Below are 26,495 nucleotides of genomic sequence, written 5' to 3'. Positions count from 1 at the left end.
ACAGGAGCGCTGGGCAGATTTGCAGAGGTGCTTAGCACATCCTGAAATCCATTACAGATGTGTCAGCGGTACACACCTCGATGCAGCTCCACGGCCGCAAATCACCACTAATGACCTCCATCTCCATTGCCATCCCTCTCTCTCCGCCGACGCTTTCTTCTTCTCGAAACATACATCTCCCTTCCTCTTTTCATTATTTTCACTGCCACCTCTTTCCCTCTGCTTGTTTTCTTTCAGCCTCTGCACCGACGATCCCACATCTCTCCTCCCACCCCAGCGTGCTCTCCGTGTCAAGTACTGTTGACTTTGCAGAGTGTCAGAATGCACAGTTTAAGTGTTTATACTGCAGTTTTAGAAAAGGATTCACCTCCCTTGACTTCTTGCACATTTTGTTGTGCTGCATAGTTAGCGATGGATTCATTTTACTTGCCGTTTTTTGGGTAATTTAATAACTGACACCCTTTACGACTACAGCTTCTGACAACCTTTTATTTGCCACTTTTAGTGCAGAATTGAGGGAAACAATCTAACACTGCAGTAGTGTTAGATTGTAACTTTCTTGATTTTAGAAGTTGAATTCAAGCTGAAGTGAACACAAAATTGCTTCCTGCTTCTCGAGCCGTGAGCACTCACACTTTCCTCAGCTCGCCATCGGGCGTCCTTATGCCTCTAATCCATCACCACTGCAGATTTTCTCTCCATCAAGGCCCAGGTTGGACAGATTAAGGGGGAAGTGTATTGTTTTCTCCCAGTATTATGACAGGAACTAGAACGCTGAGAGATGATCTGTCATTCTGTCACGGGCCACGGTTCTGGCGTGGAGAGCACCCACTTTATTTACCCGCCAAACCCTGGAGCTGTCAGAACGCATCTTTGTGACGACCTGTGCATATTTATGAGAGCTATATATGTGTTCCTGCGCACCCTGCAGAGCTGTGATTCATGCAGGAGCAAGAAAATTGACATCAAGAGCTGCACGGCAAGACAGAGAGTGAGGCAGCAACCTACTTCTTTTGAAAGAGTTTCCTTGGTGGGTGTGATGGACATGCCAGGAGAGCGTTACATATGGGTTAGGGGGATTAAGGTGGTACTTACTTGCACTGTGCGTGGTAATACTTAATTAGGTTCTGGAGGAGGTCCACTCCTTTCTTGGTCTTGATCTCGTTTACTTTGATCAGGTACTGCAAGAAGGGGAGAAGCAGAGTTCAGCCATGAGTTGAAATGTAGGGTACGTTTAAAGGATTTCTGGGTTTAATGAGGTATAACATGCCAGCGCTGTTACACAGACAGTAAAAGCTTCTGCTTTTGCCTTAGATACTTATAACATGAGCACTTTGCATTATGATAATCTCATCTGAGTGCACATATGTTCATGAGACCTTTGATGTGCGAGCCAAGCCTGCCTCAACACTGTGGGAGCCGAGACCAGACAAACACTGTGAAAAATGCCTTGTAGAGCAGGAGAATACCATCCGTCTGCCTTGATCTAAATAAAGTTTCAAAGGGTTGATGGGAAATATTTTACATTAGCATTTAAAAAAAAAAAAAAAAGGAACAGCCTCTAGAGAAAGTGCTTTGTAGGCTGTGTGCTCAGTCTGGGTGCCTTCACACGACGCTCCCACCAAACAAACAAATAAAAGAGGATCTTAATCTGAAACTAATCCTTCAGTGTGCCAATCCACAGAGATTTACAAAGAGTCACAGCTAAAGACCACTTTTAGCTCTACGGGAAATTTTACTCTATTACACAATACCGTTCTGAAGCCTGTGACGCCAACATACAGTTTCAATTTGCTCCTTGTATTGTGTTCGGATGCTTGTGTGCATTAGCACACGCCTGAGCGCGTGTGGATGCGTGCATATGTGTGTGCGTGCACGCACGCATGTGCCGCCCCCCAACCCCCTCTTTGTCTGCTTCACACAGCCTGTTGGACGGGAGATTATCCACATTTTGTGCCAGGCTTGTGCAGGTTCAGTGTTTCGCAGCGAGCTGCCGAATGTGCGCGTTTGGACTCTTTTGTGTGAATGAGCAGCGACGTTCGCACTGCTGCCGCGTCTGGGCAGAGCAGAGCACAGCCTGCTGAGCCCGGCCTTTCCGCACTCCTTCACCGGCAACGTGGGATGAAAAGGGCGAGAGAGTGAGAGCATCCTGTAATCTGGTGATTGAGTAACGGCGAGAGAGCGAGTGCACGGGCGAGTGTGAGAGAAATGAGGTTAAGTGGGATGAACAGATTGTACCGCTGACTGCAGCAAACGCCCTGCACACAACAGCAGCACCACTGATATTTCCAGCCTCTGTGACTGTTGATTTAAGAGATTTTTGATCCGAATGATTACTGTAGCTCCTTTTTTCTTTTTTTGGTACAGCGCCGTGTACACTTACAAAATGCTTTAAAACATTCAAAATTACAAAACAACATTATCTAACTCCCATCAGTAGAATTTAAGTCTATTATATGTATTACTGTAGCAGCATATCAGAACGTTTATCACACTGATGCATGTTACAACTGAGAGACACCAACCATTGTATACGTTAGGGTAACGTCCCTGAACGCAGCTCATCTCATCTTACAGCAAATCTGCACAACCATGTGAAACAATGATAAAGACATAAACAGGCCCTGCCAGCTCATGCTCATACATTATCTGAAGTGGTTTGACATCTCTGAATATAAATATTAATGAGTCCACAGGCACACCAGCGCCTGGTGGGTCATCGGGTTTTTAAAACTCAGTGTTCAGCCTCTACACTGAGCTATATTTGCCCTCAATACACAAAACCAAGCAGCTATGTTCTCATTATAGTGCGTTAACATGTTCTTTTGTAAGATAAATATATTCTTGAAACCACAAAGTCATCAAACTGGCGTTTTCAGTGAGGCCGGTTTTAAAAAAAACAACAAAAAAAACACAAGTGGCCAAAACCACAAAGACGTTTTTATCCTGCTCAGAGGACTCCTGTTGGTCTGGGAGGACAAAGCAAATCAGCACGAATGTGCAACGCTCTCAAGAATTTTAAAATCAAATCTGGGACTGAGGACGCCAGCGAAAGAGGAAGTCGGAGCTAATGTAATGTAGGAGCTACAACTCGTCTTTGGCATTCAGCATCAGCTGGAGGTGGACTGCTAAATTGGATAATGTGATGGTCTTCTGGAATCATGCGAAGATAAATCTCTTTCAAGTGCCGGTTCAAACATTTCTGCAGCCGCGTATGAAACACAACGTGAAAGGAGGCGCCGTGTTGAGCCTGCAGATGATCATCATAAACAATATGAAGCTTCTCTGTCGGCTGAAATGAATGAAAGGCTTCTCCTCTTTCTTACGGTGCTTTAGAGTGATTGGCTGTAAAACCACTTTCCTGTTTGTTTTTTTAAATACTTGACATTTTAAAAGGATAAAAAGGGAAAAAAGGGGGAAAAACATCATTTATACATAAAAACAAACATGCCATCTGAAGGGCGGGGGGGATAGGATAGGAGTACATTATGTATATCCAAATAGATCCACATGTTTTAACATGCTGCCTTACAAGAAAGTAAAAGGATATTTATAATTTCCAGCCATATCTCAATAGCTCAAACGCTTCCTCCTTAATTTTGGGGGCATTCTTCCTGTAAACTGAACTTTCTGTATCATATTTTTCTATTTAATTGATTCAGGAGGTTTTAATGTTTTTCCAACCTTTTGCTTCAGTGCCATCCTTTTAATAAATAGATCTCATCTTGATTTTGGGAGATTTGACAGTGCGCAACAAATTTAAATGATCAAAACGGGAAAACACAAATATTTTATAAATATGCCAAAAGTTTATTTCTAACTAATAATTATGTTGTTAAATATTCACATTTTTAGTCCCAAATTTGAGCCGGCACACTGGACTTCTCTACAAGTCAGTAATTAATCAAGCAACAACGTTCAACCACTAAAACTATTTTTATCTTCAGGAGTAACTCGAATCACTAGCCAAAGAACTAAAGGCAGCATTTCATGTGTTTGCCTGAAAATCTGAACTGTAGCTGTAATTATTTATCTTACAAACTGTTTTATTTCTGCAAAATATTCTTGAACACAATTACAGCACTAATTATTTTCCATTCATTTCTATTTTGGATTTACTTTTTTCACTCGTCCACCTCATTAAATATTTTCTAGTTACTAAAATCTGGAAATCTGATGTTTTAATAATTTGAATTTTTCACATTTTTTACTCTTTTTTTTTTTTCTTTTACTGTTTCACTTCATTTTTCAGCCCTTTTGTAGCAGCATTTCCAGCTGAAGCTGTCTGCAGCTCTTAACACCAGCGGCTGCTCAGCAGGAAACGTTTGTGACTAGCTGATAAACATAGTGTGAAGTCAGAAGAGACTAAAAGCAGAACAAACAAAATAAGTACATAAAGTGACCTTTGTATTTAAGTGGCCATAAACAACTTCAAATTCACGATAATGAAGCTCTTTAAATGCTAAACGTGTGAGTATTATGCTTGATAAAAACTTAAAGAGTGAGTGAATCTCACATAGGCACTTATAGCTAAAGCTAAAATCTTTAGCTTATAGCTAAAGATTAGTTTCCTCAAAGTCCCAGAATGTATTTATTTTAAAACTTGTGTGCCCAACATAATTTATTATGAATTCAAATGAGTCTCCCACAACTTCAGATGCATAAAACCGCCACATAATAATGACAGCTCAGCTAATCAAGGTTTATTTTTACCTTGGCTTGTCTTACAGAAGTTCTGCTGCATGCAAACATCATTTGCTTTGCAAAGGCGTAAATGATTCCCGCTGATAACAATCCCATGTCTATCTGTAAGAGCAGCACGATTTTAATTGTAAGACATTCAGAGGCGAAAATAAACTTGATTAGCTGAGCTCACTCCATTAGGCGCTGAGTATGTGCATCAGGGACACAAGATTAAAAAAAAATACCATCTTAATAAACCTTAAGGGGACCTATAAAAGCTGATATTCAAATAAAGTTTCTATGATACCAGAAAAAAAAATGCAAGTACGAGTCAAGTGAAAGTGAGCTAAAATGCACACTAGCATCTCCAAACACTGAACAGAGCAGCCAAGCGGATTAGCAGCTGGTATTACCACATTAAAAGCCGTTACTAGGAGAGCTAAAACTATTAGGAGATAAGGGCTTTGGTTTTAGAGCCACAAACCTATAACACCGCTAACATGCCACATGTTGGCATCCTGACAGAGTTGGTGAGAATACCCGTCAGAAGGTTAGCATATTAGCATCTACAGTAGTGCGAAAAAAAGTATGTCTTCTTTCACTTTTACATAACAGGACATCATGAAATATAATTTGGTCCTTACCAGAAAAACCTCAGATGATCAATAAGATGACAGATTACACTATTTCATTATTTATTCAACAAAAACTCAAACAAAGTCCAGGAGCAGTGAGAAACTAAGTACACCCTGTGATTAAACAGCTTGTAGAACCACGTTTAGCAGCAATAACTGCTAAATAATTTTCCGTATGGCTTTATCGCTCTCTCTTTTGAAGGAGTTAATGGCCGACAGCAAGGTGCTCAGGTCTTGTGGATGCAAAATCCCAATCGACACCTCTCCACCACCGTGCTTAACAGTTGGTATGAGGCATTTGTGCTGATATGCTGTGCATTAGGGATTTTAGAGGAAGAGGCTTTCTGCAGGTAATACTTTCAAACAAGCTATACTTGTTATGTCTTTTTCTAAATGTACTTTCATGAGCTAACTGAGGCCTGTAGAATCCGAGATGTAGCTAATTTTTCTAAGCATGGCAACACTACAAGAGTTTAAATGGTTTCCACTTGTAAATAATCTTTCTCACTGTACAGTGACGGACTTCAAATTGTTTGGTAATGGTTTTAAAACCCTTCTCAGATTGATGAGCAGCAGCAATCTTTGCAGATATCAGTCGTCCTCTGCAGGGTGTGAACACATCTGAATGCTTCAGACCATCAAACTGCCAAAATCTCTGCTTTATGGAGGTGCTCTACTTGCTGATAATCAGCTAATCAAGTGCATTTGATTGGAAGCTCCTGGCTGCTACTCATCCCTTTAATTCCTGTAGATGTAATCAGAGTGTACTTAGTTTTTCACACACTACTTCTAGATTTTTTCCAAATTTTTCTAAATTAAAACAGTGGAATATATCAAGTATTGTTATTCATCTGACGTTTTATTTATCTAATTTTAAAACCTGCCAAGGAACAGATTGTTTTTATTATGTCCTGATACATAAAACCTTAGAACTGATAAAGGGGGGAATTTCCTTTTCTAATGTGAGGCTGAGCTGTTAGCGATTAGCTCAGAGATTCTTAATATTCTCATGTTGGCTCATGTTTAGCTTTAGAAGTCGCTGGAAAACATCAGTGGTAACTAAGTATGACTTGATCAGCTGTTCAGTACGTGCTCTGTAACAGAGGAAGGAGAAGTTGGAAGACAGGTGGAAAATGTGGGAAATCCTTGAGAACCACAGTGAGAAGGGGGCAGATCAGCATGGCAGGGCACAAAAGAAGTGCAGCGAGTTTTGTAGTGAATAATTCACACAACCGACAGCAGTGCAGCAGCCATTGGTCCATTATGTAAAAAATCCTACCAGGATAAAACAGTGAACGAGGCGTAGGCGTCACCACCCACCACTAGAGACGTTTTTGGCAGAGCAGAGTGAGCTCTAACAGTTTGTTCTGATTCTCATGGGCACATAAGGAGCTCGCAATTGTTTTACACTTAATTCTCACTGTCAGATTTCTTTAAGTTTGCTCTTTGTGCGCTAATATCAAACAGAGTTACAACATGTTTAACAGCAAACATGTTCACGGCACCAGATGAACATCTGAAAGCACTTAAAGACAAACGTTTGATTGTTTAGTAAGAGCTCAAATATCTAACTTATGTCATCGACTCTTTTTCTTCTTAATCTTATCCTCTGACATGCAATCACTGCAACAACCAGTTCAGCTCCAGTGCTGACAAAGACTCCTACACATGGTGCTGGACATTACAGTTTTGACAAATCACTAATTTAACCAAAAGAAATGACTAGTTCATATTTTGCTAAACTACAACATTAATGAGAGGAAACTCGTGGATCCTCACTGTCATGTATTCTTGAGCCACCCCTCATTTCTTTATATATTTACAGGAAAATGGGAAATAGGTGGAGAAATTTTGTGAATATATACATAGACATATAGTATAAAAGGCAAAAAGAGAGTTTGTCATTATTTGGACGACCACCTTTGTTTTTCAACACAGTCTGAACTCTCTTAGGGAGCTTTCTTCTAACTTCTTTAGTCTCTGGGGAGGTCTGTCCATGACTTAGTGTTACATTGTGTTTGGGAGCATTGTCATGCTAAAAAGTGAAACCGTTACCGATCAGACACGTTCCAGCTGGTACTGCATGGAGGATCAAAATCTGATTGCACTTTTCTGTGTTGATACTTTCATCAAATTTGACAACACCAACACCTTTGGCTGAAAAACGGCCCAAACCATGACAGTTGTACCTCTCTCCTGACCTCCTCAGCACAAGTTCATGACGATAATTTATCCGTAAATTTCAATTCACCAATTCATCTCACCTGTTGCTACTGATTTTCAGTTTGGCAGAGCTTAACATTTGGCCTGCTTTTCATAAATGTTTACTTTTATACAGTCTATTAATAAACTTTGCTCTTCATTTGTTTGTGTGTGTGTGTGTGTGTGTGTGTGTGTGTGTGTGTGTGTGTGTGTGTAGTGGTGGTTTTGTCTTAATATTTCAAGCTAACAGGAAGCAGGAGACATTAGGTGACAGTATCAGTATCAAAAACATATTTATATATTTATATCTTACTGAATTTCCTGCATTTCGTTTCATTCTTTGCCTGAATCACCTTTTGTTTTTTTGTATGACAAACTTTGAGCCTCGATATCCTGAAATATATCAGTTTTAATAGAGTCCAAGAGAAAGGTCATACTTTTACCTATAATTAAATATCAGGCTCATCTTCTAGCCACGAGTCCTTTTTTATCAAAATAATTTCACGAAAATATTCATATTTTAACACTCGAGAGCAAAGCGTTTCTATATTGGAGACACTAAAGCTGGGACTTTGAATATGAAAGGGTTTGGTGATGTGCTGAGTTTGTACTGTACTGTTTACATAAGTGAAGCTATACGTAAAGTTTATGGGTGTTATCTCAGAGGTTTTGAATGTTCAGTCAGAGTGAGTCGTTCCATTCTGTTTACAGTTTGTTAATCTCATGTTTTTTAGTTTAATTTACGCTACATGAACAAACCATGAGTGTAGAGGTGACCTGTGGGTATCCCCGTGCTGACGCAAATATGTTTTGGTTATTATGTGAAATAATGACAGAGAGGATTGGGGTTAAATGTTGCCTGATTTGATAAGCAGTGATCGCTTGCAATGTTACAACTAGCCAATTTCAACAGTGCATTAAAAGTGAAAGGAAGGTTATCATGGCTTTGTTACCATTAATGAGACCACTTATTCCAGTCAAGTTTACATTTACGATTAAAATACTTGAAAAACCCTGAAATAAAAATATTGGAGAAAAAAAAAAGCGCTTTATGCTACGTCACGAAAGCCCATCAGCTGGGATTCTCCCCCACAGGCTGTGGATTCGCCTGACGCCACTGATGTTCAGAAATAGAGAACAAGCTTACTAACTGTGGTTCAATTTTGCTTTTACAGAGTCGGAGGAAAAAAAGAAAGGCTTCATGGTTAAGTTTTGAAAATCTGTTTCTGTAACTTGATTTCGGCTCTCTTGGTCGTGCTCCTCCTCGCCCCGTTGGCTGCTGGAGCGACTTTTCGTGGGTTTGATGTGAACACACCCACTGTGGACAGCTACACTGACAGGATGTTGAGGACCAGGGGAAAAATATGAACTGAATCAAATTAAATGAATGATTTTTTATTTTTAATATCAATAAATAATAGTTTGTAGATGCTTTACTGACCATTATTTCAATCAGCTTAGATCCTTTTCTTTTTTAAAGTAAAAGACAGAAGTGACAGGAGCAGGCTAGTGGGTATGCTGGTGTATTTTTTAACGCTTATCCCACTAAGATAAAGTCTGATTTATTTATTTATTTGTTTATTTTGACAATTTTGGGCAAAATTCTTGCTTTTGTATCTGTTTTTCTCTAAACTGAATCTTAATCATTGACTCTTAAGCGAGCCTCCTGCAAATATAGAGCTGTTCGAGGTAAATAAAGGCTTACCTCGCACATCTGGAGCTGAAAGAGACGCCGTTCCTTCTCCATCTCCTCTGCGATTTCGGCCCCGGTGATCTCGGTGCGGATCATCCCATGCTGCTTGGCGTGCTCTCGCTTCTCCTTCTCTATCTTTGTACTGACAAAAAAAACAAACAAACACAGGACTAATCATTACAAGAGTTACATTTCTAAAAGTGACCTTTTTTGTTTTTCGCATTAGGTTTATGTGCCGTAAATTCTGTGATACTCTTTAAGGGCCCCTGCAGAATTGCTGTATTGTCAATAAAGCTTGACTCATAATGACAAACAGCGCAGATACAACAGCACACTTAAGTTATCCACTTACAACTTGGCTTCGTAGTCCTTCCACGCTTTGTCAAAGGGCTTCTTTATGTCCTGCAGAAACACAGAAGAACAAGAATCAGCAAACTACAAAGGAGGTCACAGGAGGGACGGAGCTATTTGAAGAGTTGGATCGCTGCTTGAGGCCCAGCAAATGCTTCACTAGACTCTCGATTTATGGCCTCAATGCCCAACGAGCACCCACGCCCCTCCTTGTACCTCGAACATCAAGAGTTCATGGCCCAGTTATTCGCCTTAAACAACACAAAAGCAGTGTTTACTTCAGCGAGATTTACAGTGTGATCTTTTTTTTTTTTTTAAGGCGAGTTCTTCTCTAAACTCCCCCGTCTATCCTCCAAGTCTCTTAATCACAGGCACGCAAGTTGAAATTGATAGAGAGATGGGCTGACCGGGCATCTATCCCCCTGCCCCACTGAGATGCACTATTAGGGGCCCCGGAAGAGTTGAGAGAGAGAAAAAAGGAGGAGGAAGAAGAGAAATGGTTTTATAGTAAATCTTACCCCTTTCACGCCTTTCAGATCACCCTTCAGCAGCGAGTCCAGGGTGAAGATCACATTGTGGCTGAGGCTTTGGAGCTGAAAGAGACAAGAGGAGGAGGAGGAGGGAGAGGATTTATAATGAGGAGAGAAAACATAGTTCGTATATCAAACCATAGTGTCAGAGGCAGACGTTAAAGGGACTGCCAAGTAAAACCACAAAAAGAACCAACAATGAAATTCCATTACAAACAAGTATTGTCTGTGCAGCCAGAGCTCGATGTAACTCACTCCGCTGTGCCACAGATCTGTCCAAAAGTATTAAAACACCGGGTTAAATGTTCCTTACTCATGAGCATAGCAAGTCTAACCATAAATACACTGTAGGTTACAATCCTGCTACTAAACCTTCAGTCACCAGAGGACCAAATGTTTATTTACTGCAATCCACAGCTGAAAACAGACCCTGCTAAATTCTTGGGTAACACTAAAAACTGCAGCCCCCAGCTACACTTAGGACGACTCATACTATTACACCACAACTCATGCATTGTTTAGAGTAGCACAAGGGTAATTTTATCCCATTGCCAGGTTATTGCTACGCAACGTGGTGATGTCATAATATCTGATATAGTTAAGGACCTTCAGGGTCCTAAGATGTACCTGTGTGCCAAGTTGGGCTGTTGAACACGTGATTGAGTAGGGCGAGTTGCAAACAAAGACAAAGTAACATGCGCATCTGATAGAAAAATATTGCAACAGATATCTCGGTATTAGCTAATATGATGTCCAAAAAGTGCCGACAGCATACTCAACGTTACACACAGGAAGAAACTTGGGGTAAACACTGCTGAATGGTGTCACATTGTTGACAAGCAGAGCAGTTTCATTGTTTCAAATGTTCTAAGCAGAATAGAATCACAGCTGTGCAGATACATAAAAAAATGGGATCAGTATCAGTCGCCCCTAAAAAACAACAGTAATAGCCTGGCTGTACATATTACACACACCACAACACTAACAATAAGGCTTAGACACATTTCAGCCTGCCTGGTGAGTGTTACGGTTTCCACAGGATCTCTCACTTCTGTGTTTCTCATTCATTGTCTACTGTCTGTGCAACGCCTTCCAGAGATGGTACATCTGCATAAACTCTAGATTATTTTATGCAAATGCAATGCATCTGACATGATCCAATGCCTCTAGAACAGGAATGTGAAATTCATTTTAAGCTGGCATAGACGGTCCTGGAATTCATAATTTAGCATACAAAGTTTTCATTTATTAGAACTAGTTTGCATTAATTGACAGTAAATGTTTAGCTCATGACAAACTCTGAATCTAGTCATAGTCAGGCTCTAAAAAAATAACCAACATCTGTGTGAGTTATTCATCACCTCAAATGAACTCAGAAACAAATTTTACTGAAAGTTTGCAAGCAGTGTGCGATGTTGGCTTCAGTATGGAATCCAGAAGTAGAGATCCTGCAAGAGGTGATCGTCTAATCAGTTTCAGCTCAGTGTTTGCATGAGCCTGCAGATGTGAGAGCACCTGTCCAACATCTATCATTACTGTCTAATGCAGGGGCGGGAAATTCATTTTACTAAGGGGTGACAATTAGGGCCAAATTATAACATCTACGCTTAGCAGCACGAGTTCATAAAGAGATAACATAAAATTGGTGCAGTCCACCATAACACTGCCAGTTTCTCCTGTTGGGAAAGTGGCTCTCCCATCGAATGTCCAGCAGCCAGGAAGTCGAGTCATCTCTTGTGTGCCCCACTTTTGGTTTCCACTATTCCAGTTAGCACTGCATGGTTTAATTGCTAAAGGCTGTGGCAGCAAATCACCAGCTTTGTCTGCTACTGGGTCATGGAGTGTTGAATACAACTTTTACTGGGGGCTAGAGTATAATGGGAATTGGCAACCAGCTCCAATTTGTTCAATAAATCAGGATTAGTAACATCAAACATGTCGGTGGAGTTTTTGCACACCTGATTCACACACAAGTTTTCAACATTATGTTCACTGAAAGCTAAAAACATAAGTAGGCATATTTTTTAACTCACAAAGACTGAAGGAAAAAAAAAAACAGGGATCTATATGAAAACTGATAAACAATATATCTTGAGTCAGATTAAAGTAATGAGCATGAATCAAAACCAAAGCGGGGGATGTGAAACTAAAACAATGAGCTGAAAAATGCTAAAATGGTCCGCACAGATAAGTACAAACCACTCCTTCCACTTTACACACAGGCCTTTGAGCTCATTAAAATGAAATTATCTATCAGCACGGCTTTAAAGCAGTGCATCTTCAGGAGGCTCTTTGGATTTGAGAGAAAAACTAAACAGCACCAGCCTCGTTGTTTTAACCCTCACTGCACTTTATCAACACATTCCTGCTGCAGCTGACTGAAGCAACGAGCAAACGCAACAGGAAAACGGTGCACATATAAGTCAGTCCGTCAAAGAACGACGTCTGCAGCAGCTCGGGTTGCCGCAGCTAGGCTCAGCAGCTCTAACCATTAGGATCAGCAAGGTCATTCACAACACCACTAAGCATTTAAGTCCCTGTTGTTGCTGTTAGCCAAATCCACACCGCCTCACTGCAGCGTTTGAGGAAGTAAACAATGCTTAATGGGCGCTAATGTGCTTCTTAAGTGCCTGTCTTGCATATGGCTATTGTCAGAATCAATCTTTCACTGGCCGGCTGCCGATGTGCTCTAACAGCCATCCTGGAAACTGTCACTGTCTTCTCAGAAGGAAAACAGAGAAGAAGACACAGAAAAGCTGACTCTATCTGTTTGCAAAATCCTTAAATTTCAGCCGATGACACATGTAGGACATCTAGGGCAAGCGCCGCTCATCAATACTCATTTGTAGTACACGCACACACCAGCTGCCCTCAGGGCGCCGTTATTGAAGTCTGAAAAATGCACTCGATGAAATACTCAAAATGAAAAAGTCAAGAGATTTTTGTTTCAATATGCAGGCAGCTCAGACAGGTGAGCGATTAAAGGTGGTTTCCACATGGACACGCATGCACACAAACACACATGCAGTTGTTCCTGGTGCTGCCAAGTTTATTTATGGAGTCTAATCTCCCTGTCAGCCACACAGGATGAGAGAGAGAGCAAAAGAAAGAGAAAGAGAGAGCGCGTGGTCTGGCTCTTCCAACAACAATCATTCACAGAGGATTCAAACAGGACACATTATTCAACAGAAACGTCAGGGGAAATCCACAGCAGGCAGATAAGAGCCCGTCTGGTAAGGAAAAAGGTGGATAAAGTCAGCTATACTGTCCAGTCGCCATGATGGCTTTGACTGCGTAGGCGAGAGCAGAGATTGATGAACATGTATTATTCAGCTGGAACCTGTACAAACGCATAACTCAGGTGTTAGCTGCTTCATCCAACCTTCCAATCTTCACCTTTAAACTAAAGTAATCCTAATCTATCCCACTGATCCAAGTGAAGACAGCAAACGTAAGCTGTGTATGGAAAGGATTCCTCTTTCTATCCTTGCATAGACCAGGCCAGCCGTAAAGGCTCTCCAAGCCATTTATTTTAATGACACTTTGAGTGCTGACACGCTGGACTCACCAGGTTCTTCAGGAGTGCCGACAGTTCCTTGGTGAGGGAAGAGAACTTGACGAAGGCTGTTCCCAGGTCGGGGTTGTCCCGGCTGATGAAGTTGCTGCCAAACTTATCCAGAGCCTGGGCGTAATTTTCTTCATTCTGGACGTGGTCTGTGTAAAGAAAAGGGGGTGGGGCAGTGGTCAGTTTAAATGCAATGACTTTTAATGACATCCTGACAGGAAAAAACACCAGTGTCCTTCTACAGGTGCACACACAGCGACCAGGTAGTGAATTATATATGTTTTTTGAATCAGTTTTAGGGTTTAAGTTCCTTAAAAGCTCTTTCTGCTTAGACATTTAATATTTGAGAAGTATAAGCTTTTTTTAAAAAAAGAAAGAAAGAAGTGAAACCTCTTATGTCCTGTTTTGAAACTGTTAAAAAAAACATCAAGAATATAAACTTGGGAACAAAGCCAGAAACTTTGCTTCTTGGGGTATTTTTCTCCACATCATATCAGAAAATCTTGAGATCCTTTTACATGTTTCTAAGAAAGAAGAAAGAAGAAAGAAGCTTTAATGACCTCTAAAACCCACTCAGAGGAGAGCGCTCGGCTTGCATTATGAGTTCAGAAAAAGAAAAGAAAAAAAAGACAACACCTCTTATATACCGTAGTTATTGCTACAGTCGCTGACCCACTCTGTATCTACATGGGTAACTCCTTACTTTCGCACCACTCTAGCTGCAATCGAAAAGAGGTGTCGCACATACTATGTAGAGCTGGGCGATAGAACGATAACGATATGTATTGCGAAAATTAAACTATTGCGATAGGCCTCATCTCCCTTGTCCTCTTAAAAAAAAAGAACAGCCAATCCAAATTAAGTAGCGCAGAGCCGAACCAATCACAGCCGCAGCGTCACGTCACATGACTTGTTACGTACAGCACAAGCGCCAAGGCGCACATGTGTATTTGTTTTTGCAGCCGTGCAGCCCGGGTAATGAAGGAAGGCGTGAGCGAAGGTTACCGAAGAAAAAACAGATGATGGTTCCAATGCTGGAGAGCTTGTCGAACGGAAGGGCCACAGAAGTTCCGTAGTGTGAAGGTATTTCGGCTATTTCAAGTCTGACAAAAAACAGAGTAGCGCGCACTGTAAATTGTGCCGAAAGCAAGTCTGGAAAGACAAAGCGGTGCATGCTCAATCTCTGACTGAAAGCGCTAATTCGTCATTCAGCTTTTGTCAGACTACAGTAACTGTTAAAACTGTTTGAAAAGCTAAGCTATACAACAAGGAGAGATTGAGAATTTCCTTTTAGTTCTCAGTTTATTTGATATTGACAAAAGTTAGTCAATTTTGTCTGTTCTTCTGTAAAACAAACTAAGATTTATTTTTAGAATTAATATTTTGTTTCTAAGTGGAATTGACAATTTAGTAGTCTGTTTTGTTTGTTCTATTTTGAAACTTAAATGCTTTAGCGGCTGCCTTTTGTGTAGTTTGCAATATTTGCCTTTATTTATCTGAAACTGAAGTCTCATGTTCCTTAAGTACATCTACCCTGTTGAACTTATTATGGGAAATAAATATTTTAATTAAAACAAGCTGCTAATTATTTCACATTTTACTTGTGAGCAACGGCACATTTAAATCTTACAAATATAGTTATTTGGCTTATATCGTGATATATATCGTTATCGCCTGAAATGAAAAAAACATATCGTGATATGAAAAAATCTTATATCGCCCAGCTCTAATACTATGTACCACACATTGGCTGTCAGGTATAGGAAGAAGCATGGGCTGGATGGCAAACGACTCCGTGTGAAATCATCAACCCAGATTCCCAGTCTCTGTCCTGGAGATTTGGGCCGACTCACACACTTGATCTCAAGTTGCAGCTCTTCACTTGATGAACAGTTCAGAATTTAATTGACGAGAAACAACAAAATAATAATACTTTATAACAATAATAATAATAATAATAATAATAATAATAATAATAATAATAATAATATCTTCCAAATAGCAAGAGCGGGGAAGCAGAAACTGTAGATGCTTGGGTGGCCTCTTCCTTCAAAACTCACACACTTGCCCTGTCATTTCATTAAGGACCATTTAATAACACCTTAAGACCCTTCAACCCACACCCTTCACATCCCAGTGGCCAAATCCTTGAGTGGGCAGTACTGCGGCATTTTTTAAAGCGGACCCGTTATGCCTTTACTTATTTTCTGTCTGTTTCTGATACAACGCTCCAGCCCACTCCTCATCACAGTGGACTGTATCTGGCCCATGATGTAAAATGAGTTTGACATCCCTGCTTTAGACTAAACAAAACGGTTGATCAGTGATTACACCGAGTCTTTTCTGATTTAACGAGCAATTGCAAATTGCAACCAAATAGCTCCCAGAAGTTGAGACTGCATCACCCACGATCTTTGATTTGACTTGGACTGACTACAGTCACTCTCAGACAACTGCAAACTTTCACCAGTCTAAGCATCATCTAATATAAAAGCGCAGACAGATTCCCAACACGTTGCAATAAATATGACTGTCTGCACCGATGATCATCTGCAACTCATCTCTTTGACTGCAAATGGTTCCCAGCTGATTGTATTATGGTTATATGTCTATGTAAAAGAAAGGTTGCAATAAATGCCTATGGGGTTTTGCTGTTAAACAGCCACCTGATGCAACTACACGACTACTTATGGAGCAATCTCTGAATTAGTGCTTCAGATCTGTGAGGTTCTGGCTGGACTCCAAATGTAATTAGTAAATGTGAATTTACCAAAATGTCACCGATTGCATGAAACTGCCAACTTGATCCCATTAAACAGCAAACTGATAGCAGACTGACTCGGTCTTGTTGCTGTCTTGGCACACCAAATTCACTATGTAGACGGCAGCTGACTACGAGTTGCTGCAGACCCGATCCCCGTCTTCGAAGGAACCGTTTCAAAGGCAGTGACATCACAGGTTCAGTGAACATGGCTGCAATAATTTGTGGTCATGCGATCAGTCTCAAATGTTTCAGATCATGTGACTGGAGCATAGAGAGGAGCTGAATAAACTGAGGGGCTGCACCAGAATAAGATAAATAAGCATTATTTTGATCTGAAAATTATGCAAAGGTACTCTAATAGAGACCAAAAGAAGAACATGCAGCTTAAGAAGCCTCTTGCAAACCCGGTCTCTAACATGGACTAACAAAGCCAACCAAAGCGAAGGAGGTTTTTCAGAGGACCACAAAGTTAACTTCATAGAATCAAGTTCGGCTGCTTTCAGCTTTGCACATATTTATTTCTGGTGATCTGGATGTGTGTTGGAGAGGTTTGTAAATTTATAACCAAGAATGTTCTAAAGCCAAGATATTTTTACAGCTCAAGTTAAAGAAAGTGAGAAACAAAAAGGCTGTGGATAGAGAAAGTATTTCAGTCCAGCATCTTTTTTTTGTTCTCAAAGGCAACACAGACACACACCTGAAACAAACAGAAGTGTAAATCTTTCCTAGGGATGTTCCCAATAAGACAAATGTGGCAGAAATACTCAACAGATCCTGCAGTGGAAAGTTCCTTCAGCAGAGCAGCAACACAAGCAATAAAATAAGACACATGACCTTGGCTCGTGACTCTTCACTCCTGAGAAACTTTGTTTTATACATTTTGACAATAGCAAGTCATCTTTATATACAGTTACTGTCAGTGTAACAAGACACGTTGTTCTCAGGGTCTGCGAAACTCCCCGAGAGCCGTCAGTCAAAGAGCAGCATCCATCTGTCACTGTCGTTAAGTTGGAGAGGAGGTGGAGGGGGACGTGTTTAGACTGTTGCCAAATCTAGAGAGGAGACCTGGCAGGGAGGTCAGGTGAGACTAGAAACCCGCAGAGCTTAGTCCCCACAGCAGCCAATTTGGACGCGCGTCACAGTGGAAACTCAGAGTTCAAACAGTCCTGAAGTTACTATTGAGGACGTTTTGTATTATCTGTATTTTCTACAGATTTTCTGGGTATTTAAGGGGTTTAGGAGCCCAGCAGGAAAGAGGTGGGTTACAGTGGAGGGGTCTTTAGATTCACCAAGCTTAAAAGTTCAAGTTCTTAATATCCTTCCACTTTCATTGTTACATTAATGAATCAGTTAAAAAAATCAATCCCTAGTTCTGATACTTCGTAATTTCTTTGTTTTTACATTTGCATACTCTGCAAATCTTTCACTGGATTCAAACTACACAACAATAACACGTAACACAGGATGTTTATTGCTCACTGTGCTTACTTTGCATGACAGCTGCATTAAAGAATAACTCAGTTTAATTCAACCTGGCACACTTCCCATTTCTGTGGCTGGCTGCTGTGACTTTATGAGACATGAAAACTTTGCTCCGTCTCCATCGTCTGTAGACTTTCAGGCCAAAGAGGATTCACACAAAAGGGTCAAATTGGGAGGAGTGTAAGCTCTCTGTTGTTTTCCATACAAATGTGATTTCTACATGAATGAAATTTAAAATTTAAGTACACAGAAACAAGCCACCTGGAAGACGAGTGTAGTTTGCAGACTACACTTGGCATCTCCGTCTGAGGCGACGTGACCTCATCGTGCCTCGTATAAAACCTGAGCACCTGCTGCTGCTAGCTGTTGGAGTTGTAGAGGAAAAATTACAAAACAGCTCACAGAAAAATTGAAGCGACCTTGAGGATTTAAATAAAATCCTAGCAAAACCAAAGATAAGACAGAACACAAAATATGATATGTATCTTCATTAATTTTAGTAATTTAATAATAAGCACTCTTGCTTCTGATTGGTAAAGAGGGTCTTTGAAGGTGTTTTGATGCATGCTCAAAAATCCAGGTTCGTTTGGTCGTTGCATTTTCATAGGGAGAAATATTTCATCACTCATGTAGCTGACTGCAGGTTCCTCTAACCTCATAAACGGTACTGTTGCTTAATGACCAGAAGTAGCTGTCTAACAATGGGCCACAAACTCAAAACTTGTGACCAAGACTGAAGTAGTTACTTGGATGACATGACAAAAAGTTTCTACCACTGAAAACACTGAATCCAAATGAGCTACATCATTTCTGGGATGTGTCTATAAAGCCAGCGTCATTTTTAAAGAATCTAATTTATCCATTAATACATTAATATATTGTTGCTATAGCTTCATAGTGCGCACCCATCTTCATGCCTGAACCTCCATATGCGTGTATGCACCCATTTCACATTCTTATGGCAAAATATTAAGAAATGAGGGGTGGCTCAAGACTTTTGCACAGTACTATATAAACAATTTTCATATTAAGTTAATCCAGGCCAAGCAAGACTAAAACACAAAGTCAAAATAAGGCAAATAGCAAAAACTTAAAGCAACCTTAACATTTTTAAATGGGTTATGTTAAAAATATAAACAATAGGAAAACATTTATAAGGACAAAGGTAATAAATAATAATAATAATAATAATGTATACTTATATTGCACTTATTTAAAATAAGATCAGGACAAAGTGAGATGGAGTTTCTCGCTCAGGCTTAGGAGCCCTGACAGTAGACGTTTGGTCATCTTTTGGTTTTGTTTTTTTAAAAATATGAGGCGAGCAGGGAGCAGGCTCCTGTATGAGGATCCTCCGGCGGCCCAGTGGCTGCTGTGAGGGCGGCAGTTACAATAATAGCCATGAAGGCTTTATCGGAAAAAAAAAAAAGATATAAAATCTTAAAATCAATTCTAAAACTAAAGGGCTGTCAGTGCAGAGCATGAATAATAGTTTGAGTTTTTAAACTCAAATTCCTCATATCACAGTAGCAGGACTGTAACCATCTATAAGATCTATGACACATATTCTAAAATGCTCTGATACAAGTTTTCAATCATCGTTTTCAATCATTTTTATGCAAAAAAAGAAAGAAAGATAGGATAGGTTAGGATTAGTCTGAAGGCTTCTGCTGTAAATCTTGCTACTCTAGCTTTGTTGCCAGGGTTCAATGCCAAACATGGCAACACAGCGATAAGATGTAGGAAACCACAGCCTGTGATGTTTAAACTTACTGCAAAAACTATGAAAAGCTTATGGAGAAGTTGACTTACAAACACCCAAAGGTTAAAAAAATCTTAGTTTGTGTGGCCTTGAGGTAAACTGATAAAACAGTTGCCACCACAGCAACACCGTGTCTGACACACTGCTGGGACTGATATCACAATTTTTAAATATATTTTAACTGAGCAAACCATCAGAGCAACGTCCATGTCTCTATTTTGCAATCACTTTAACCCTGTAAAGCCTCAATTATGAAATTATTGCAGAAAAATGAATCAAAATTAAGAATTAAATATCAATTTTTATAAACAGGTTTTAATTTTTGCTACATGTGGCATTTCTGTGCATTATCTGATAGTATACATCAGCATTCTCATTGGAAAATAGATAAATAAATCACACCAATGATGCAGAGGTCTCAAAAACTCAAGTGTATCACATATGATACACTTACAGGATTAAGGCCTTTATCTTACTTTAACTCGGAGGAAACTAAAAACTTGCGTAACAGCTGGCTTCAAGTTAACCCAGCTGTTTCTCCGCCACAATGAGACAAAGGTAAACAGACTCTTTTCTGAGGAGAAAAAATAAACTTTTTTTTGTGGGCCAAGCATCACAAACTGTCGTGTTACAGGGAGGAGGCTCTCGCAAGCATTCAGTGGAAAATTACTGAGGATCCATGTCACAGCAACAAACTAAACAAACTCAGGTGTTGGTTTCTGGGACGGCCCCGATACATGCAACAAACACCATCTGTCCAACACAAGGCTGCATTCCAGACACGCACACAAACAAAAAAAGCAGCAACCCTCATTCTTATTAAAGATATTTAACAAATCCTGGGCTCTGGGGGTTTGATTTTCAGGAAAGGGCTACAAGGCTGTATCCAAACATTAGCCAAAGCACAGCGAAGCCTGACAGATTTAGAAACAGACTCTCTCACCTTGACCTGAATTGTAGATGGCCTTCACCGATTTCTTCACCTTCTGCAGGGAGGTTCGGTCCTGGTCCAGCGCCTGAGGAAGAGAGGATGCTTTTTAACACCTTTGAAGTGGTTTTATGCCTTTAAAGAACACTGTGAACATTCATATCAGAAAACAGCAAAGACACTTTGCAACCTTTAAATATTTGTTTTAATGGTAGACCAAACCTGAAGAGGTTACGGCATAAGAACAACAAATATTTGCTCAATAATAGAGCTGAAGTGCTCATTCATAATGAACGTGGCATCAATCATCATTTCAACACATCATTTCAAGCAGAGCTTTTGTGCAATTACCGGTTGTTTATTATTACAAATTATTCACACGAAAATGAGGCTGACCTGCCGTTACTGCACGCTATACATCTCACTTTCTTGCAGTTTCACAGATTAATGTTTAGAGCTTTGCAAACAAAGCACCAGGGATTTAAAATAATGACCAGTATTAATAATAAAAACCCATGCATCTTCCACCGGTGGTTACATGTACAGAAGTACTACAAAAGCCATTCAATGCAAAATCCACAAGCGTGACCCCTGAGCTGATTTACCATCACCCCCCCCCCAAAAAATATGGCTTCACACAAGGAAAATTCATCATCATAAACATCATCCACATGCAAGAAAATCTCACCATGAGGTCGTATTGCTCAGCTGATTCCCTGCCAGAGAAAACAACAACTACATCTGAAGTCACACCACATTTGAACACACCCCATAACTCACATTTCCCCGTTAGAAATCCCAGCACTGACTGACATAATCCTGTGCACCGCTTACAGATAAAGACTAAAGTAAATTACATCAGTGAATAAGTGAAATGTTAGATTTTGACGCCCTCTTAGCTCAGAATTTAATTATAGACTTTTACATTTTTATTGCTTTTCCCCCCATCCTATCTTGTTAAATCTTTTCTCAGTTGGTTAAAAAGAAACAAAACAAAACAAAAAACACCCACGAACATCTGGGTTTTGCCTTTAGTGGGAAAGGGTAAAATCAGCATTTATTCACTCACAGGTCAAATGACTCTGCAAAGCTTGGCAACCCAGCCTTCATAATGTGTGGTCACTGTTGTTTGAAGCAGGCAAGGATACAGAAATTCCAGCTTTTCCGAGTTCTTATACCAGTACCGATCAGATTGTTGCTACTTTGTTGCTCTGCTATTCATACTGGTCGCCACAGCAGGTAGCAGGTGTTTGATTTGGCTGATTTTGTTAACGCTAGATCCCCTTCCTGACGTAACTCTGAAGAGGTTTGTGTCTTCTCACAGGATCGAACCAGGAATCTCTCTCTCCTCTCAGTGTGTTAACCACTACAATGTCCAATACCCGCAGGAAGTCATTCCTTTACATTCAGGAAAACTTGAGCAACTTAAAGATTGATTTTTCAAGTCTTGTCCAGATGCGCAGTGATCGCCTCACAATAAGATCATCCCGGATTTGAATCATCTGCCGGCCTTTCTGTGTGGAGTCTTCATGCTTTCCCACAGTCCAAAGGTTTACACGACATGTTAATAAGTAATTCAAAATTGTGCACAGGTGTGAATGTGATCTTGACTCTATGATGATAGACTAACGACGTGTCCGTGGTGTACCCTGCCTCTTGCTCCATAACAACTGAGATACATGGCAAAGCCCCTCCAACCCTAAACTGATGGTTAAGAAAACGGATGGACAGATAGGCAAGGAAAAGCCGCTGATGTAGCAAGCGTGAAATAACTCCAAAGGGCTGTTTGTTTACTGCTAGCTTCATCAATGCTGTTTAGTTCTCGTTCTAGAAACCTATGCATATGATCAATCCAGCTTTCTGAATCAAAATTGGACTAATGCAAACAGATCATTGCACCTTGCCTATCAGTAACTTGGGAGTTACAGCGCTGTTTCCTTTTAGGTTGACAGATTTCTACATCGAAGGAAGACCTATTTGTGTTGTTGGTTGAAAAAACTGAGGAAGTTAAATAAAATATGCTAAAAAAAAAAGTTTGCTAGAATGCAATACTGACATCATCTTTAACACACTGATCATTTACTCATGTTAAAAAGCTACATCTGGTGACATCCAGTTGCAAAAAGAGCAACCCAAGATTAATTAAATTCTGTTCCAGAAATTCAGCCATCACTGTTGGCAAAATGCAGAAACCTAATCTCTCTCAACTCTGACATGAAAACAGACTAGTTCAGATATATTTTGTTTATTCTTCACTTCCCTTGTCCTGGTCCTTTTGTCATTTATCATCTTAATATTAAATACCGAATCAATTATCGTGTATTGTTGACTGTTTTATGTTTTATTTTAGGAGAAAGCACTGTTTAAATCAGGCCTGATGATACACAAGCCTAAAGACTGGCTGGCTACCCCATGGTAACCATCGGTTGCTAGGGAAAAATATCCCCCCAACCAGTTAGGTTTTGTTTACTGGAGGGTACAGGCTGAGGCTAGGTTTAAAAAAATAAATAAAAATAAAACAATAATAATAATAATAATAATAATAATAATAATGATAATAATAATAATAATAATAATAATAATAATACACATAATAATAATAATAATGATAATAATAATCACCTAGTCCAGCTTTTATTTTGAAGGTGAACAGTTTCTTTTGCACTTTTTCTTTTGCACTTTGCACTTCATCATGTTTGCAGACAAGTCTGCATTGTTCATGCGAACTGGGGGAGACCACTTGCAATCTGCTAGAAACCAAAGCAATCGCAAGTATTTTACTTCAGCATGGTATACCAACAATTTCTCCGAGCAACTGCCAACAACCTTTGCTAACAATGCGCCAACTGGTCAGGGAATACAGGTTTTTACCCTAGCAACCAGTGGTTTCTAAGGGGTTGCCAGCCAATCTCTAGGCCTGAGGTCTTGCATGTAAAACAATGCACTCATAGTCTCTCTTTCAGAGTGACCATTGCAGCGTATTAATTTAACACTGGTATCAAGATTGGTAGTCAGTATCCAAAAAAGTTGGTGCTGTTTACCAACTTTCTGGTGTGACATTATGACACACCAGAAAAACAATCATAAAGTTGCCGTTTGCCTTTACTACAGAACTTCATGTTACAGCATTCCCATTTGGAGTCTGAAGTAGTTCAACATAATAACTAAGTGTATGGGGAAAACAGCTACGTAAGACCATTTCCAACCTGCCACACCTACTCAAAATGATCTAACCAAGAATAAAAAAGGGAGTGAATGAACAACGATGACCTCACACCCAATAAAAACTGTGAATTCTCATTAAAGTTGGTTTTTTTGGGGGGGTTTTTTTTTACTTGACAGCATATCTCATGCTGGACAATGTGTTTAATCGAGTGATAATATTCTAACATAGCACCTTCTCTGGAATTGTTGTTTACCTGTTGTATTTCCCAGGTGACTAATTATAAAGATAGCTTAATAAAAATGAAAGGTAGATGTTTACTTTTAATACAGGAGATTAGTGCTGCACACGTGGAAAGAGCAGGCACAACAATGCTGAGGTCAAGCATTTATCCCTCTAGTGAGCTAAACAAACTGGATGTGTTGCAAAAACAGCAGAATGAAAATCACCTGTGACACCCTGAAAACCATCTGCCTGTGTGACATCTATTATCGGCTCATTTGCTGCAGGAGAAGCAGAGATAACTGGAAGACACGTTATGTTCAGGAAAAGTGGACACGCGAGGAACACAAATGCACGTCTGTGCTACCTGCCTCTGCTGAATGATTTAAATTGTAAGCCTGCATTGATTGCTTTTAGAATAATGCATTCTGACAGCACAAGCATTTCACATCCACCCATTTTAACCACGGGGAATGAAACCATAAATCTGCCACGTTTTCTCAAAATAGACAATAAAACCCAAGCAAAAAGCTCTATTGCATCAAGGTCACTCAGTTAAAAGCAGAAGCACGCGCACATACACGTATAAACACACACACCAGTTGGCTAATTAAATTTCACAACATAATTAAGCTGTCCTTGGCCTCCCTTGGACAGTTTTACATGGCTTTTCCCCAATTATGGCAGCAGTAGCTTGTTGCCGCAGGGGCCTTTTTGCCAGGGCTGAGCCCTTTGAACCCTCTGCACATGGGAACAGTCTCTGCTGCCACATACCTCCCCACACAGCCTCATTACTTAGCCCCGTGTCTGTTTGGCTAAACAGCGGTCCAAACAGGCCAGTACAAAATTTAATAAACCTCTAATCTCTCCAATAATGCCTTGGTATATGATATTATCCTGATAATTACTATGATAAAAGTCTTCAAAGAGTATGAAGACATACTTCAATGATGACACAAAGATTAGGTTACATATCTTGTAACCCCTGTTCTCTGATAACAACATGTGTGCTGAGTGACTGCCTAGCCTCAAAAAGCACAGGGGCTGTCTTACTGAAGGTACAGCTGAGTGATTGAAGAATTGCATATTGTATCATATTATCTTGTGAATCTGTGTGCATGCATGTGTGCAGCTTCATGGTTAAATGTCCCGGAGACCGCAGCAGGAACTACCACAAAAGTGGTTTTGAGGACTTAGTCAAGTGTTGATATATCTACCTATAGAGCGTATTATCAGGGAAAAGGTTGCATTATAAAATGTTTGCTGTCAGGGTACTCGCTGCACAAGCTACTTTCACTTGTGCTCATTTCCTTTCTTTCTTCACACCATCAAAAACCACCTGTCACCTATTTGTTCTGGTTAAACAACTGAGAGCTTCATCTAAGAAGGTATTTATTAGTATATAGGGACAGAGATTTCTGACATTTTATTTTGCTGGAACATAAAAGTATAATGGCTTTCGGGACAGTTTTATTAACAGAAAGAAGTAAGCTGTTGATAAACCTGATCGCTGGTCATGGATAAGCGGATAATTTATTACAGAAGTCATTACAAGTGTCTCATAGTCATAACCTCGTCCTCTACTTAGCATTTTTAAATTGTGTCAATAAGTACTCATGGATCCAGCCTTTGATGTTTTAGTTTATCACGACAAGTGTTCCGTTTACCAAAGTAAACAGAAGAAATACAACAATTATGCTATACAGTAAAACTCCAGGAATGGGCTCCTGCATGTATCCGAGAGTCATGCAGGCTAACTGCTTGATGCTACAAAGAGTTCTCCATGAAACCACCCTAAGAGGTACTTTCGGCTGCTGGCTTTTGACTCAAACATGTCTCTGCAGTGACCTACACACAACCAGTTAACACCTTTGCACACCATCCTTTACATGTTACTCTGCTGTTAGTCCTTGGCAACCATCAGAGCTGATCAAAGTTAGAACATAGAGAGAGCTACAGTGAAACAGTTTCTCATGCTATTTCTTTATCTTTGATGCTGTTTTACACTGTTACGCCCTTCCCTGTTCCGGTGCACTTTTCAACAAATCAGCAGCTCAGCCGCGTTTGCATTGGTCACATAGGCTCTATGCAAGCAAATAGACATAAACACTGTAACCAAAGAATGAGTACTAGCTTAAGAATCCGTAAGCGTCAGGCTCATCTGCTCTCGAACAGCTGATCTTTCACATGTTGGGTGAATGTGCTAACCACTACACCGTGGAGCCCCGTGTCCATGCAGCCACCAACATATAGTGTGATAGATTAGCAAAACACTTCTTTTTTGTCTTGACTGGGTTTAAAAATCAAACATCATTACTCCGTTTTCTGTTCACTGAGTCTACAGAAAGCAGCAAAGCGGTTTAGCATAGCACAAAAACTCAAAAGACCAGGATATAGCCATTTACCTCTCTTCAGATAAGAGAGGTATCAAATATTTTAATCAAACCACAGATAAGGACAAGTGATGTTTTATTAACCGGAAATGCGTTAAGTTTGCGACATCAACCTTTCTTAG

The 26,495-nt window shown here is 40.1% G+C and overlaps 1 protein-coding gene across 6 annotated transcripts in view; it reads right to left on the bottom strand.

The window, feature by feature from the left end:
- The window catches only part of asap1b (ArfGAP with SH3 domain, ankyrin repeat and PH domain 1b), an 82,393-nt gene that overhangs the window by 31,118 nt on the left and 24,780 nt on the right, over positions 1 to 26,495 (bottom strand). For all 6 annotated transcript variants that reach the window (XM_005448981.4, XM_005448978.4, XM_005448982.4 and 3 more), the window contains 6 exons: positions 20,611 to 20,683; positions 13,663 to 13,808; positions 10,083 to 10,157; positions 9,566 to 9,615; positions 9,226 to 9,355; positions 1,096 to 1,181 (listed from right to left, as the gene is read on the bottom strand). In XM_005448981.4, coding sequence (XP_005449038.1) covers positions 1,096 to 1,181; positions 9,226 to 9,355; positions 9,566 to 9,615; positions 10,083 to 10,157; positions 13,663 to 13,808; positions 20,611 to 20,683 — 560 coding nt within the window. The remainder of the gene's footprint in view (positions 1 to 1,095; positions 1,182 to 9,225; positions 9,356 to 9,565; positions 9,616 to 10,082; positions 10,158 to 13,662; positions 13,809 to 20,610; positions 20,684 to 26,495) is intronic.

This window comes from Oreochromis niloticus, linkage group LG9, assembly GCF_001858045.2.
Source record: "Oreochromis niloticus isolate F11D_XX linkage group LG9, O_niloticus_UMD_NMBU, whole genome shotgun sequence".
In the NCBI taxonomy this organism is placed as follows: domain Eukaryota; kingdom Metazoa; phylum Chordata; class Actinopteri; order Cichliformes; family Cichlidae; genus Oreochromis; species Oreochromis niloticus.
This window is presented reverse-complemented; position numbering and strand designations above follow the sequence as displayed.